Source organism: Urocitellus parryii, chromosome 1 (genome assembly GCF_045843805.1).
Source record: "Urocitellus parryii isolate mUroPar1 chromosome 1, mUroPar1.hap1, whole genome shotgun sequence".
In the NCBI taxonomy this organism is placed as follows: Eukaryota; Metazoa; Chordata; class Mammalia; order Rodentia; family Sciuridae; genus Urocitellus; species Urocitellus parryii.
In genome coordinates this window covers 62357864-62375079 of record NC_135531.1, presented here as the reverse complement: position 1 = coordinate 62375079, position 17216 = coordinate 62357864, and the positions used below count along the sequence as shown (strand labels likewise).

The window sequence follows — 17216 nt, the reverse complement described above, 5'->3', positions numbered from 1 at the left end:
TTTTTTTTTTTTTTTGGTAGTGCTGGGGATTGAACCCAGGGCTGCTAGGGAATCTCAGGTCATATTTCAATAATAGATTTTTTTAAAAAATCATGTGTGCAATATTTGAGTCAATTCTACACGGTAGTTTGAAAAACTGAAGTCTTCCAGTCCCCCTTACAGCTCTTCCACCCCAACTGCCATTCCCCAGATATAAAATTTTAAAATTTTTTTGATCTTTTTAAATTTTGATTTAAAATTTAATTGATTTAAATTTTAATTGATGATTTTGACATTGACCTCCACATCTCTGAGTAGCATACTTATCCTGCTACTTCTTGATTTTCCATTTGAACATTAACTAGTAACTTACTATCATAGAAAAGAAAAATTTGGCTTTTATTTATATTCTTCCCCACTTCAACATCTATTATGCACATGGATACTTGCTGTTTTCCTCATCTTCCCAAAAGTCTGATCAGCACAGTTTTGGTTAGATTAACATAACTGCTTTCTTATTATGACTATGTCATATTATTCACAGCTGAGATAGGAAGGATCCTATATAACCAGCTTTCCTATCCTGCGTAACTATTTAAAATTCTCCACAGTTGGCAACTGTCTTTTGTTGATTTTTTTATATATACCTATCAATAACTGACCACTATTCACTCCTTAATTTGTATCAATCTCTTCTTAACACATTCAAATTAATTTGGAATTCTACCAATTTCATCTTCCTGAAGTTGTTTCTCTTCAAGCCTTCTGACATGCTCACATCTGAACTGCTAGAGTCCTACACTGGCTTCCCATTTGCCATCTATTATCCTGAGAATGAAGGGGACCTCTCTATTAGGTTAGAATTCCTATTTCTGAATCCTGTGTTTTCCTTTATCTTGGTTTATTTCCTCATTTTGAGCTACTCCAGTAGTTTCCTAAGACATAATACAGGAAAGATAAACTTTTCAAAATCTATAATATCCTTATCATTACACTTAATTTGATAGTTTGAGTATCAAATTCTAGGTTAGAATTTATATTTCCTTTGGAATGAAAGCACTACTCCATTGTGTTTCACCTTAGTGTTGCTATTAAAAAAAAACTGATATCATTCTGATGCTTGGAAATTTCCAATTAAATAGGAAAAAAACAAAAGAATGGAAAATACAAGAAAAATAAGAACATTAGATTTCCCAAGAGTCCCAATATCTTACTAATGGTAATTTAATAAAAATGAATGGAAAGAAACCAGAAAGCAATAATCAAAAAAATGAAATAATTTTCCCAGAGCTTAAGGACCTAAGTCCAGAGACTGATCCAGTTTCTTACAAAACTGCCTGATCATATTAACAGACTCAGAAAGCATCTGGAAATATCCAACATCATTCATAATAAACGTTTTCAACAAACTGGAAATAGAAGGGGTATCTACCCAAAAAAAATCTACAGCTAACATCATAATTAATAGTGAATTTTCCCATTAATATCAGGAAGAAGATATGGATATCTTCACTTCACTTTTCACTTCTTTTCTTACTATTCTAAAAATCCATTTTATAAAGCAAAAGGAAGAAGGAAAGTAGATTAATTAAAGATCATCAGTTTGGAAGGAAAAAACAAAGTTTTTAATTTACAGATGACATTACCTATACATCAAGAATCCCAAGGAATCTGAGCACATATATGCACACACAAAAACTACTAAAATTAATTGAGTTTAGCAAAATGGAAGGACACAAGATAAATATACCAAAGACAAATTGTATTTCTTACTACTAACAACAAACAATCCAAAGAGGAATTAAGAAAATAAATACACCCAAAATAACATAAAAATAAAGTACTGAGGAATAAACAAATAAAACATAAAAATTGTACAACTGAAGAACACTGTTGAGAAAAATCATAAATATCTAAATAAATGAAGACATCCATATTCATGGATAATAAAGTTATTGTTAAGTATATATTCTCCCCAAATTGACCTACAAATTTGCCTTAATCACTATCAAAATCACAGCAGGATTTTTTTTAAAGAAATGAACAGGTTGATTCTAAAATTTAAACAACATGCAAAGGGACTTGAACAGCCAAAACTATTATGAAAACAAAGAAAGGTAAAAGACAGACTTACCATGAAGCAACATTAATCAAGGCAGCATATTGTTCAATTGATGAAAATAGTACCCAAAAATATATCCTTACATTTATTATTAATAGATTTTTCAACAAAGGTATACAAATGAGTCAATGAGGAAAATCCATAAGCAGACACATCCATATATGGGGGCAAGCGATTTTTCAATAATGTACAAAAATAATTTAAGATTATCTCTTTAACACACAGCATTAGGATATGTGGATATTCACAACAGAGAGATGAATTTAGACACAATGTAAACACAAATTAACCCTCCCAAGCAATAAATAAAATGAATTCAAGATGTATAACAGACTAAATATAAGAGATAATTATAAACATCCAGAGGTAAATCATAGCAGACATGGTGGTACACACCTGTAGTCCTCAGTTACTCACAAGGCTGAGGCAGTAGAACTACTTGAGTCCAGTAGTTGGAGGCCAGCCTGAACAACATAGCAAGACCCAAAGCTAAAGGAAAAAAAGAATCTATGCAAACTATCCTTAGTCATGACACTAACAAAACAAGACATTTTGTTTAAAAAAGTAAGTTAGACTACATTAAAATTGAACATTTTCATGTTTTCTAGGGCACAATTAAGAAGCCATAGACTAGGGGCTGGGGTTGTAGCTCAGTGGTAGAGCGGTTGCCTCACATGCATGAGGCCCTGGGTTCAATCCTCAGGACCACATAAAAATAAATAAATAAAATAAAGATATTGTGTCCATCTACAACTAGAAAATAACAAAAAAAAATTAAAAAAGAAGCCAAAGACTAGGAGAAATATGTGTAAATCATAAAAAGAACTTGTATCCAAATATATAACTATATAACTCTTAATTACAAAAATAGTAACCGAATATAAAACTTAAAAGTAAAAAGCCAATAATCTAATTAAAAAACAAAAAACAGATATTTCACCAAAGATGATGCAAGTGTGGACAATAAGCATAAACAAAGATACTCAATATCATAAGTTAACTAGGGATATGCAAATTAGAACTACAATGTGATACTACCACACCTCTACTAAATGACCATAATCAAAAAGACAAATAGTGTTAGTGAGGATGTAGAGAAATTGAAAGCTTCAGACATTTCTGGTGAGAATATAATATAGTATAGAACCAGAGATTAAAAATTGCAACACAAATCTTGAGTTGCAACTCAGTTTTTGTCTGCTAGAAAATGAGCAAAGCAACAGATGAACTTTCTAAAACAAATTATCATCATCAGAATGCCTCTAGGATTTTTTACTCACAGTTTCCAGATTTAATAAAGACTTTTCAAGTATGCTAAGAGACAGCAACATTTGATTGAAAACAGAGACAAAAAAATAGGCAGTACAGACAGACCCACAGAGAGATCTCGATAATCAAGTGTGTATACAAAGACATTTTTTGCCTACGAGAGATACGAAAGCAATATTTAAAGAAATAATGTCAATCATTTCCCAAACTGTTTAAAAACATTATTCATAAATTAAAGAATCTCCACAAACTCCAAAAAGTATGAAAATACAAATAAAAATCACTGAAAACCACAGGCAGAAAATATTTAAAATAGCCTAAAGTGAAAGACATTTCCTTTAAAGAGCATAAGTAAGGCTTACAACTGACTTCTCAATTGAAACAATGAAAGGTGAAAAACAATGAATAGAATGCTTCAAGTGCCATAAGGAATTCACTGCCACAAAGAATTTATACCATTAAACTTAAAAAATAAGCAGAAAATGACAATGTTTTCAACCAAATCAAAACTGATGGAATTCAATGCCAGCAGATCTGCACCAAAATAAATAAGAGAAACAGATGAAAAATATATAAAAATAGAATACAACTTTATTAATCTGAAAGAAGAAAAGAAAATGAATATAAAAGATTTATGTAGTAAGGAGTAGACATGACATAAATAGTAAGTAGATTTAAATCCATGTGTATATTTGTAATTACATTAAATATAGTAAAAATTCAATTAAAAGACTAGATTATCAGACTAGAATTATTAAAGTTCATTTTTATTTAGCTTTACAATGAACACCTCATTATAAATTATACTTCCTCTTTGCTCAAACTGGAGCACAAGAGGACAGTGGACTAAAAGAAGCAAAACATAATGCACAGCAACCACAATCCACTTGTCAAAAGTAAATGATAAAACGTGAAAAATTCCAGCTACCATTTGTTGATCTTCTTGAATGAAAAACATTTTGCATACATTTTCCCTATTCTTCTTAGCAACTCTGCAGATATTATACCATTTCCACTAACAAATTGAGGTTCTGAAAGGTGTCACACATTTGACCATAATAACACAGAATGCAGATTTTGAAGTGGGGAAGCCAGGATTCTAAATCTTTCTCAGTCTGTTTCCAGTAGTTATGCTTTTTCAACAATAATACCCTCTCATTAAAAATCACCAACTATGTTGAAGTATTTACATAATGCTTAGGGACTTGTGAAACAAAACTAAAATTTTTTAAAAATGCACAAGTTACACAATGGCATGTTTAATTCATAACTAGTAAACTTGGCTTTTAAAAACATACACTTCTCTATATAATTCTCATTCCAATTTATGCAATGGGATTACCTTATGGAGGACAAAGTCCTTGAGTATATCAGTGAAATGAAAGGCCAAAGTAATTCGCTGATAAGGTACACTAATGATATGAAGTACTTTAATTCAACTTCATCCATAAAAAAATTTTTCAGTTCTATTCTGCACAGTGAAACCCAGATAATATATTCATGATAAACTCTAAAAGGCTGAGCTTCAGCTAATAATCTAGCCTAGGGATTGATAATTCCATAATTAAAAATGTTCCATGAAACATTTTAATTAAGGAAAAAAAGATAATACATGTCTTCAAGTAATAAAGGCAGACAGCTGGCTTTTAGAGTTTATTTTGGCTACATAATTATAGAAGGTTTATCATCCAAAGACTCATCTCAGATTATTAAAGAAAATTCTCATGAAGATATTCCTCCTTCCACCCACCAGCATCATTATAGATAATATACTGGTAACATAATGGAAGTAAGCAACCTTAGATGTTAAAAGAAGAAGAAGGAAAAAATAAAAATTAAAAAAAAAAGCCTTGTAATGCAGCCTTAGATAACAAAAGAAGAGGCAGAAATAACATTCTTCCCAGATGGTACAAAAAGTAAATAGGTTCTTATTAATATCTAACCCACATCTATGGGGGAACTTCTCCCCATTTATTGACAACCAATCTCCCATATTCCAATATATCCAAAGGATGTATTCAAAGATTCCTTCCTCCTTTCCCTTCCCTTCATTATGTCTTCCCTTCATTTCATTTCTAACCAATAATTCACTTTACTGTTGTTTGGTACATTCATTTCTCCAAATTCCCTGTTGTTCTCCTTTCTTTCTTTACTATCTTTTTTTACAATCTCCTTTCTTTACTATCTCTGAGCCCCGGCCCCCATCACTTTAGACACCTAGGTCACATCTAGGTTAGGTTTCTCTCTTTTCCCCTCTCTCTCTTGAATATAGGATCTTGGCTGGCCTTGAACTCCTGGGCTCAAGCAATCTGTCCATTTCAGCCTCCTAAGTAACTGAAACTACAGGAGTGAGCCACTGCTCCTAGCTCCATTTTTTCCCCCAGTACTAGGGATTAAACCCAGGGCTTTGTGCATGCTAGGCAAGCATTCTACCACTGAATTTCATTCTAGCCCTTTTATTTTATTTTATCTAGCCCTTTTATTTTTATTTTATTTTATTTTGACACACGTTCTCGCCAAGTTGCTCTGGCTGGCCTTGAACCTGGAATTCTTCTGCTTCAGTCTCCCAAGTCCAATGTTTACTTCTTAAAGCCAAGAATGCTATTCCACAAAAAAAGAATGGTTTTATGATCAAGTCACAAAGCACACCAGTCACTTAATTAGACCAGAAATTCTGAAATGAAGAAACTTGTTTATTAACCAGCTATTCTCAAACTTATTAAGTTAATAAACTCCTTTCTCCCCAACCTATTAATATCCCCCAGAACATACACTTAGGAAATGTTAATCCTAACCATTGCTAAAATATGCTATAAAAATATTATACTTCATCTTATAATCTAAAGTTTATAAAATGTCACTGCCTTTGGAAAACCCAAAAATGAATTTACACAGAAAATAATTACCAAGTTGCTGGGTGAAAACACCACATGTGTATTTACCTTATATATATTCATTTAAAAATTAGAACTGTAATCTCCAATTGTAATTTTGTCATTGCAGAAACATGGGGGAAGGAGGGTGAAAAGCAAAATTTTTCTTCAAGTCAAGTATGTAGTATGGAATAGACTATTTTATAAATGTTAAGATCTGATGCTGTTTATTTTTCCTTTGTTAATTTTCATAGTTGGTCTTTTTCCCCCCCAAGGGGGAGAAAAGAATAGAATTTTATTAACTTTATGATCCAATGAATATACAGGCATGCCATGTTAGACCTTTCAGAAGATAATAAAATGATTAAAAATCTTATTGAAAATATGTCAGTTCTACCTTTAGGTATATTACAAATTATTTACTTCACAGGTTTTAAAGAGCATATTTCAAAGTACACAACATTTTACCTGAAAGCTCCGTAAAGTGGTCTGTACCAACAGACAAATGAACAAGGAGTAAAAAGCAAGAACCACAGGATACTCAATCCAAAATCAACCCCTCTTGCAGAATCAACAAAAAACCAAGCCAAGCATCCGAAGATATTTAGAAACAGTGTTACAGCGTGGACTGTGGAATCAGAAAACAAAATAGAAAAGAAATGTTTACATTCAATTTATTAATTCATCAACAAAAATTGTAAATGAAAAAAAAAACTTCCTAAGAATAAATGTATTCTATCCCATGTTTCCATTTACTATTTTTTTAAAACACTGTTTCATACACACTTGATTTAAAAACAGAGTACACACAGGAAAGTGAGTCCTAATACATGCACTTTTAAAAAAATTCTATTGGTCCTCTCCTCCTAATAGGGAATTACACACCTAACCAAAAAAGCACCCCTGTAAGGGTTTCCTCTGAAGCAATCATGTGGTTGCCTCTGGATCCAAGGCCCAAGAAGAAACATTGTGCCTACTCAGAAAGAGCCAGGACTTAGGAGGAGAGAGGTGCTATACTCACAACTGTATTTTTAGATAATGGAGCTACAGACTAAAAAGTGTTCTAAAAATAAAAACACAGTAGCAATTGCCAGGGAGTTTATAATCAATCTATAAGGATTATTAATTCATCTTCAGAGAGTTGTCCATTTTTTTAAGTCCTAAAAAATACCTTTTTAGTAGAGGATTAAAGTTATTATTAATACCACCCCACCCCAGGATTCCCATATGCACACACAACATGATGCATGTTGGCTACTAAGGCAGGCCTTTCCTAGGGGTTAATACCCAGAGACCTTGGCAAGCTCTCCCTATGTGGTTAACAAAGACTTTCCCTAACAGATTAGAAACAAAATGTCTGAATAACATCTCACTACGTTATGATCCTAAGAACCATATTTGCCCATCATAATTTTTAAAAGCATTCTTCAGCCAGGCATGGGAATGCTTGCCCATTAGTCCAGTGACTCCAGAGACTGATGCAGACAGATCACAAGTTCCAGGCCCGTGTCAGTAACTTAGCAAGAACCTGTCTCAAAATAAAAAATATGCCTGGCATGGTGGTACATACCTATAATCCCAGGGCCTCAGGAGGCTGAGATAGCAGGATTGAAATTTCAAGGACAGCTTTAGCAATTTAGGAAGACCCTTAGTAACTTAGTGAGATCCTGTTTCAAAATAATTTTTTTGAAAAGGGCTGGGAATGTAGCCTAGTGGTAAGGCACCTGTGGGTTCAATCCCCAGAACCAAAAAATAAATAAAGGATTCTTTAAAAATTTATTCACAGGTTAAATTATAGAAATAAATTCTCATGAAAACTAAAATACTATAAAATGTAAATTATCAATAAAAATATGCCAAATTATGACTTGAATTAAAATTAACAAATGAAAAGACTTATTCAATCTAAATAAGAAACTCAACATATATTAAAAAAAGTTTTAAGACCTCTTTATGAAATAAAATCAATAATTAATGGAACAGGATAAAACCACATATCCTAGGATGCTCCAGACTTGCTCTTATCTAATCACTAGATCAATAAAACTCTCAAGTGAAAGAGCTCCAACAGAGCCATGAACACCCAGATTATGCCCATTTAATATTAAGACAACCACTTCACCTTTGTGAGCTTTAGTTTCTCAGTTAAAGAAATAACAGGAGCTCTTCTACTTTGAAAATTTCATTCCCTGCTAATTCGCAAAAGAAACACTCACCAAGTACTCTATTCCCATTAGATTTTTAATTCTCATGAAAATCAGCTTACCAATAAATTCACTAAAAATTCTTTTCCTCAAAATAAAGGTAGTTGTTAGGGCTTAAAAATAGAATTCAAAATTCTATGAAATATTATATTACTATTCTGTAGCATTAATATATTATCTAGTCACCTAAAAAAGTTTCAAATGTTAAGAACATGCTAACTTTCAATCTTCACAGGAATAATTTTTAAAGGTTCATCTCCTAATCCATTTAAAAAAATATGTATATATGCATGTTTTAAAGTCGACAAAAATTCTTCCAGGTATAGATAAAAATCAATTTAATTTTGTGTAATCTATTAAAATTTTTTTCCTAAGTATTTTCCTGGTAACCAACAATCATGATCAATAAGTCATTTACTTGTATCCCAGTGAAGATTAAAATGTCTACTTACTGAACAATCTGTCCACTTTTACAGAGATCAGAAAATGTATAAGAAAGGCAATGTAATGTAAAACATGCACATGATCTATGTTGCTAATTTCAATCCAATTTAAGGGAGCAATAAATCTATGCTGATTGACTCCCAAGTGTAAGTAGAATGCTAAAGAAATCTTTAGGCTATTCTGTTTATATGATTTATAAGTTGGATAATTCTCTTTTACATAAAATTTCAACTTTCTGTATTAGGCACTCAAATGTGGTATTAATAACCTAAACGTGCAATTATCACAATATTCTTCTCAATAAGTCCTGAATTACAGTGCAGACACCCAACATGGCATATTACCTTCTTTGCTAAATGGTCTTGAATACAGCTGGCTTGTTTTTCCCTTTTCTTTGTTTAATTAGAAAAAACACTTAAAAGGGTTAAGATTAATTTCACAGTGATATTTCCATGTATATGCACATATATATCATATATATAATGTATATAATAATACATATGTAATTTTTTTGGTGTGGAGGTGTACTACTGAATCAAAACCAAGGCTTCACACATGCCAGGCAAGCACTCTGGTGAACTACATCCCCATTCCTTTCATTTATTTTGGGACAGAGTCTCACCAAGTTGCCAGGCTGGACTTGACATTGCTATTCTCCTCACCAGCCTTACCAATAGCTGGGATGATAGGAATGAGTCACCACCATACTCAGCTCAGTGATATTTCTAATTGATTCAGTTCATGTACAGGGTAAATTATTTTCCCTAGGTCAGATACCTTTGAAGACTTATCTTCATCATATTCATTTTTAAATGTACATTATTTCTTTATTTTGGTACTTGTAAATGGTATAACATGGAAACCTAGACCCAGGGCTCCAGTCTGGCTATCCAACTTCAGCATTACTTGTGTGATTTGGACAAGTGATTCAAATCCTCTAAGCTTAATTTCCCTACTTACAAAATTAAATAACATAGTGCCTGACTCACAATGTGGTTAGGACTTAAGAAGATAATATATATAAGAGATTAGTATAATGATTGGAACAAATAAATCCACAAATGTTGGCTCTCAATATCATTATTATTATTACAGTAGAAGCATTAGTCAATCCCAAATCATCAATAGTAGATAATTCTTGAAAATAACTTCCTAAAACAGCCTAAATTCTATAAAATTTAGGCATATTACTAAGCTGGCAGTAAACATTATTTTGTTCCAAAAATGCTTCTTCAAGACAGAATCCCAACCGGAATTTTTGAGTCCTCTCGAATACCAGTTAACAGATCTACCAACTGAACAGAATTAGGGGAAACTATACTCAATTACATTATTTCTCAGAGATTCAGAACATTATAGATTTTGATGACAAAACAGATATCAGCATTGAAACCATCAGTATTGGTAGTCAACTATTAGTTGAAATTAACCATCTTCCCCACTCAATCTCTATTTATTAAATACCTTGTATAATTTTCTTCAGACAGAATTCTATCTCCCTTCATCAAAAAGGACAAGAAATTCTTTTTATTAAGTTAAAGAACTTACAAAATGCTAGGCCAATTTCTGTCCATTAGAAAAAAATACATACATAAAATATATATGCAGCTATAATATAGATATATTTGATTAAATGAATTGGTTAGCATGTGTGTATGTGTGAAATCACACCTTAAATATTAAAAAAATAATAGCAATACTGGTGATCCAGCAAGAGATAAAGGCTAAAAAGAAAATCTCAACAAGAAACCTCTAAGAGTTAAAATTAAAAAAAGGATTATCCAGAAGGAACTGCTTCTCATATTCCAAAATGACTTCACCTACGTGAAGAGTGCTCTTAAGAAGAATCTATTTAGGATGGCAAAAAAGTCTCACTAATCATGAAGTAAAAACACAAATTTCATTCTTTAAGTGTGTACCCTAAAAATCATGCCTCCCCCACTGTCACATAGGTGAGAAGCCATAACTGCTGGCTTCCCGACTGACATGATGATATCAAGTGAGGTTGAGACTACTGTCTAGAATAAAAATAAAACCGAGTAAGTGGGAAGTCTGTATACACACAGCAAAACTATTCACAGCTTGACATTTTATTTTAGTATTCTATGAGTTGTAATTACACTCAAAGCAATGCGAGCATCACAGCCTAAAACGTCTGCGCTACTGTTCTATTCAATAAGATGAACTGTATTACTTAAGTACTTTCAAGAATAAAAGCACTCACACCACTTGAAAATGAAAAGTAAACTGCCCAAAGCTATTATTTAAATTATGGTTTATAATATTATAATATTTTATGTCCCTTTGAAAAAGTAGCCATCATGCCTACTTTTAAAAGAATTTAAATCGTCTTCTTAAGCATAAAAATAGTATGCATGATTTTTTCAAAGCAAATCATGTCTATGATTCTTTCCATGAAGGAAAAAGGATCATTACAAAATCCCACCCATGTGACAGAGAAGGTAACCTTTCCTCAAAAGTCAGTTCTCAATTTACAGGTTATCCTTAGCCAAGGGCTTATACTGCCACATACAGTGCAATTTTTAAGTATATAAATATGATATTTCATTCTGAAAAATATGATTATTAAGATCTACAGAAAAAGACCAGTTTACTATCCTATCCTCAATATATCAGTTCTGATATGATAGATTTTTAATAACAAAAATTGTAAACTTTAAACAAATAAAAAATTTGTTTTATACTCACACATCCACAAGTAGTACATAAGCTTTACTGTCTTTTGGAATTCTACAGGAATATCTACAGAAAAATCCTGATAGAAACAAGGTCCCACAGGAAAATTGTCAGGAAGAGGTGGCCAATTATTTTTTCTGCCTGTAAATTGAAAACAAAAAGTTACTTATATCAAATGTTTTATTCTTACTGGTTTCATAGTAAAGAAACCTATTAAAAGATGTTACATTTTAAAATGTAACACTATCTTTGCATTTCTATAAATTTGAAGGCCAAGTTTTACATTTCTAAAATTTTTTCAGAATATCACTTTAGAAAATAATAGATGGTAAAATAGCTTTCCAGTGTCACATCACATCATGTTTAGCATGCACCATTAATGCTCAGGAGAAACCAGACACAAAAAAGAAAGTACAGGTATATACACCATAACTCTGCCCTAAAATTTGGCTATCATGGAAAGGCCAGCCAGTTTTTCCACTTCAATTTCCTTCTCAGCATTTTATATCATTCATTATAATTCTGCTAAAATTCCTAACCCTTGTGGAGAAGAAAGACCTTTAGTTAAAGGTAGTTTAGAAACACTGATCCCCATTAAGCCTTTCATTTCTCCTATAGACACCATCTTCTGAACCTCAAGTTTTCTACTGTTAACTCCATGAAACTAACATCAAAGAATCAAATTTGGAAATCTCAAAGTCTGGCTAAAAGACCACCGCCCAAAATACATATGTGAGAAAACCACAAAACAGGGAGAAAATATGAAAAAAAATCACAAGAAAGAAGTGGGAAAATTATAGCATCCTCAAAAATCTACATAAAAAATTTGAACTATGAGGAGAGAAAATGTATCTATATAAAGAAATTAGATTAAAAATAAGACTTAAGAAATGGCAAGGGAAAAATTAAAAATAAAGCAGGAAGTCAAACATAAAAGTAAAAGGTAAAAATAATCAACAAAAGATCACTTTCCAATTTTAAATATCACATCCCACAACTTTTTTAAAAAAATTAAGTTCTAAAGACATCTGTAGACCAGGAAAATTTTCATAATGGAAAAAAGTATGACCTACTTCTGATTCTCCCCAGCATGCTCCCTCAATTACAGTTGTTATAATATTCAAATTTTGTACAGTTTAGACATTTCCCATAACAGTCTCATACGATCTGAGAAGTGGCAGAAAATCAGAGTGAAGATCAAGGCTCCGGAACCACAAGTGCCTCACCACTTACTGGCTAAGCCAGTGTGGGCACCTTCACCTCTTGAAGGCTTAATTTCTTCATCTATGTAAAATGAGAACAACAGTGCCACCCTTCATAGGATAGTACTAAGGATTAAATATGAATTAATAGATGAAAAATGTACTAATAGATACCAATCTGTTTATTTCTTACTCTTTGTTAATTACTTCCCTTCCTAAAACCTCTCTTGGAAATCATTTTATAGTGATGCTAAGAAAATAGGACAAATTTTAGTTAAAGATATTTTAGAAACATTGGTCCCCATATTAAACCTTTCATTTCTCCTGTAGATGCCATCACTGATGCTGCAAGCTAGAAGATGACCCAGAATAAATGTGTCTTCATGAGGCCCTAGATCTACACATTGTGAAATAAGGAAGAAATAATTCTGTTCATTACTGTTGTCCTAAATGTGTTATTCCATCCCCAGGCATTCTAATAATGACTTTCCCAGCTCCCTTAATCCTTCTTATCCAGAGATTGCTAGCTTCCCCTAAAATACTCCCTTCAAGTGATCCTTAGTAATAACAGCCTGAAAAAATGTCATGGCAAATTTCTTTCTTTGGCATCATATAAATACCCTGGGCTTCCTGGGGTCGCTATAAACATATTTTTCCAACATATTTTGACAAAGATAATGTACTTGTGAGAATTGCAGCCAATAATTTGAAACTGGACTGAATTTATCCAGTAAGAATCAAATGTGGGGCACACTCAAACGTACTTACAAGGTTCAATAGACCCAGAGAGCCCAAGAGCAGAATCAAAGGCTCCTGGGCTGAGAATGAACCAAAGGTATCAAAATTGCATTCATTTTCTCTGTGATGAGGCCAACTTTGTTCTAATCTATCAAAAGACTATGCAAATTAGCTAGGATCAGAGAGCTACAGAGTATCAAGTAGGCAATCTGTTGTGTCTGATCTCCTTGCTAGAACAGGAAAATAGGGCAGGATCTTATCCACAAATCAAATGACCTAGAGCTGGGATAGATATTTTTATTTCAAACTTCTCTGAGTACTACCATGTTGACTGAGGTTTTGCATTTCTCGTTCTCGACGATCTAATTCTGCAGCTTTTCTTTCTAGTTCTTCTTGGCGCTTAAGAAGTTCAGCTTGAGCCAAGGCATGTTCCTAAACAAAAATTATCAATATGTGAATAGTCAGATTATAAAATATTCTATCATTTATAAGCTATCTCCTTCTCTCTCACTACCATCTTAGAAATCTAAAAATCTAATTCAACCAGGTACAGTGGTACATGCCTATAATCCCAGCTCCTCAGGAGACTGAGGCAGGAGGATTGCAAACTTGAGGCCAGCCTTGGCAACTTAAGGAGATGCTATCCCCCAAAAATAAGAAGGCTGGAAAAATAGATCAGTAGCAGCATAGTGACCCTAAAGTCAAGCCCCTTTACTATAAAAGGTTTTTTAAAAACTAATTCAAATGTGCTTCCAAAATACAGAAATTTGTTGGAAGATTACAATTTCAGAGAATATTATAGAGATCTGTAGCCCATTCTAGTCTTTCAGTTATGAAAACTCTCCATGGGAATGTTGAGCCCACAGGACAGGAAAAACCCCTCAGTAACTGACTAGTCAGTCTTCAGATATTCTGGAAAATGAAATTAAGGTGACCTTTGTGCTTAAATGAAAGTGAGAACAGAGGTAAAGGGAACAACTAAAGAAAAGTGACAAATAGAAAAAAAGATGGGGGGGCAATTGAATTGGCTCTAATAAACTAGGTTAAATGACATATAAGGCTCCTACTAATGTAGGAATATTTTATAATACCTTAAACATAATAAGACACCAAGGTGAAAAACTATAGGCTTAACAAGTCTAAAAACTACATCTGCTTGTGTATTAAGCCACGCAACTTATTTACCTCCATTTTTCTATGACTTTTGCCATCTTCTACCTCCTCCTGCTAGTCTCTGTTTAATATATACTGTAACTCTGTTTCTCAGTATATTATAGTCTCATTGTTACCATAATGGCAAAATTTTTTTATATTTTTAGTTATAGATTCACACAATACCTTTACTTATTTATTTTTATGTGATGCAGGAGTTCGGACCCAGTGCCTCACATATGCTAGGCAAGGACTCTACCACTGAGACACAACCCCAGCCTCGCAAGAATTTTAATGTATTAAAAAATTGAGACAAAAGGCAAGAAAAATTTCATTATACAAACTGTACACCAAGATGATATACTAATAATTCCTAATAGTGGAATAAAGCAAATGCTACAGGCTGAGAAAAGGGAGTACATGCTGTGACAAGATGGCTAATCCAGACTCAAAAGTAAATTAAATTGCTTTTTAAAAAATAAGGACAGCAACAGTACAAAAAATTACTTTGCTCTGAAATGTTATTAATACTATGATTTCAATATGTTATAGTATCAATATATTATTGATACTATAAATGTTATTGATACTATAATTTCTACTATAAATTCACAGTTATCATAAACTAACCTTTGCAATCTGTGTATAAGCTGGATGTTCCTCTGTTGGTTTCATTATTGCTGGCTGTGTATTGGGTACATTGGGAATTTTCACACTGCCTGGTGGAGGCTAGGAAGATTAAGAAAAGGACAAATTATATAAGACAGAGATCCAACTTAAACTTCCTTCAAAAGTTATAATACTAATAAAAAAGCAAAATCCCAAAATCTGCCTCTCTTTGTCCCCTGCCCTCTCAGCCTTGAGTGTATGGCAAAGAAGTGCTTAAGTTCTCCATCTCCATTTCTCAAACTCATTCACTTCTCAATTATACAATTTTCCTACTACCTTTAACACTGTACCACACACACTCTCCTCCAGAACACCACATGTTAAAAAAAATCTTTTAAGGATTTCTTTACAGTATAGCAGACAGCCTCAAACTAAAGAATGATAGTGAGTATCAGGGTATGATCCAGCTACTCAGGAGGCTGAGGCAAGATTACTTTAGCCCAGGAGTTTGGGTTCTACTTGGTAACACAGTGAAATCCCATCTCTTAAAAAAACTACACTCAGGTTTGCAGCCAATTCTTCCATTTTCAGAAAGCTCCATGCCTGTGTCTTGGAAAGTCTATAGGAGACCTCTTGGTAGAACCTCCCTAAGACCCCTTGAGAAGAGTAAAGGGGAAGGCATGGAGAATCGAAAAATAAACTCCATGACCTCCACTTTGCCAACAAAGATGAACTGCATTTGAAAGCAGCTTCAAGACCAAAAAGTACACAGGTATCTATGAGCCCATGGGGAATTATTAAATTATGGTATATACCTGAAGTATAGACACTGAGGAATGAATATATATTTAAAATAATTTTTAGTTGTTGATAGACCTTTATTTAATTTATTTATTTATATGCAGTGCTGAGAATTTAACCCAGTGTCTCACACATGCTAGGCAAGCGCTCTACTACTGAGCCACACCCTAGCCCCATGAATAAATATATTAGTATATGTATATACAAAATAAATTGGGAATTGAATTACCTACCATACATACATCTTAATGTAGTGCAGACATTAAGATGAATAAAAGCTATGGAAGAATGACTTTTTAAATACTTAATGAAACAAAGGAAACTACAGAGAAGTATGCATATTATCTTTTTTAAAATAAACACAGATTTATACATATTCAGAAAATATCTGGAAGACCCAGGAAACAGTTTTCAGAAATGTTCACTTCTTGTTTTATTATATTTCTATATTGTTTTCCTCTCCCAACATGTACATCATATACTACTTTTTAAATTTAAAAAAAAAAACACATTCTTAAAGAATTATTTAGAATGACCATAAGAAAAGAAAGAAAGGATGACAGAAATTTGAGAAGGCAGGACACAAAAAGGGAGAGGAAGGGAGGGAGAGAGAACAACAGGCAGGCAGGACCTAGAGAAGTTGAAAGGTCAGCACCATTCAAAATGGAAAATACCACTAATGTAACAGGATTTTACCCCAACTCAGCAAAGAGTAACCCTGAAAAGGAAGCCAGTCATAATCAAAGATAACAATTAAAGTATGGCTGATTCTAAAATGCGAATGGAAAATAAAGACTAAAAACAGATCAAACAATTATAATGGAAAAATAAAATAGGGGGACCTATGATATCAAGGCTTGCTACCAGGCTGCATTAACTAAGGATATGATATAGATACAAGAACAGAAAAATATACCAACATACAAAACAGGTACAGAAACAAACCCATTCAAATGTAGAAACTTGATACACAACAGAGGTAACACTACTAAATAGTGGAAAAATAATGTTATTAATCAATAAAATAGTGCTGGGATAAATAGATGATCACATAGAAAAATAAAACTAGATTTTTTACTTCATACTACATACAAAAATACATCCAATGTAGATCAATGACCTAAAA

The 17216-nt window shown here is 32.8% G+C and overlaps 1 protein-coding gene across 2 annotated transcripts in view; it reads right to left on the bottom strand.

Annotated features, from left to right (window-relative positions):
- Window positions 1-17216, bottom strand: part of Scamp1 (secretory carrier membrane protein 1) — a 97282-nt gene that overhangs the window by 27077 nt on the left and 52989 nt on the right. For both annotated transcript variants that reach the window (XM_026393249.2, XM_026393250.2), the window contains 4 exons: window positions 15311-15409; window positions 13852-13960; window positions 11601-11729; window positions 6712-6871 (listed from right to left, as the gene is read on the bottom strand). In XM_026393249.2, the coding sequence (XP_026249034.2) occupies window positions 6712-6871; window positions 11601-11729; window positions 13852-13960; window positions 15311-15409 (497 nt within the window). The remainder of the gene's footprint in view (window positions 1-6711; window positions 6872-11600; window positions 11730-13851; window positions 13961-15310; window positions 15410-17216) is intronic.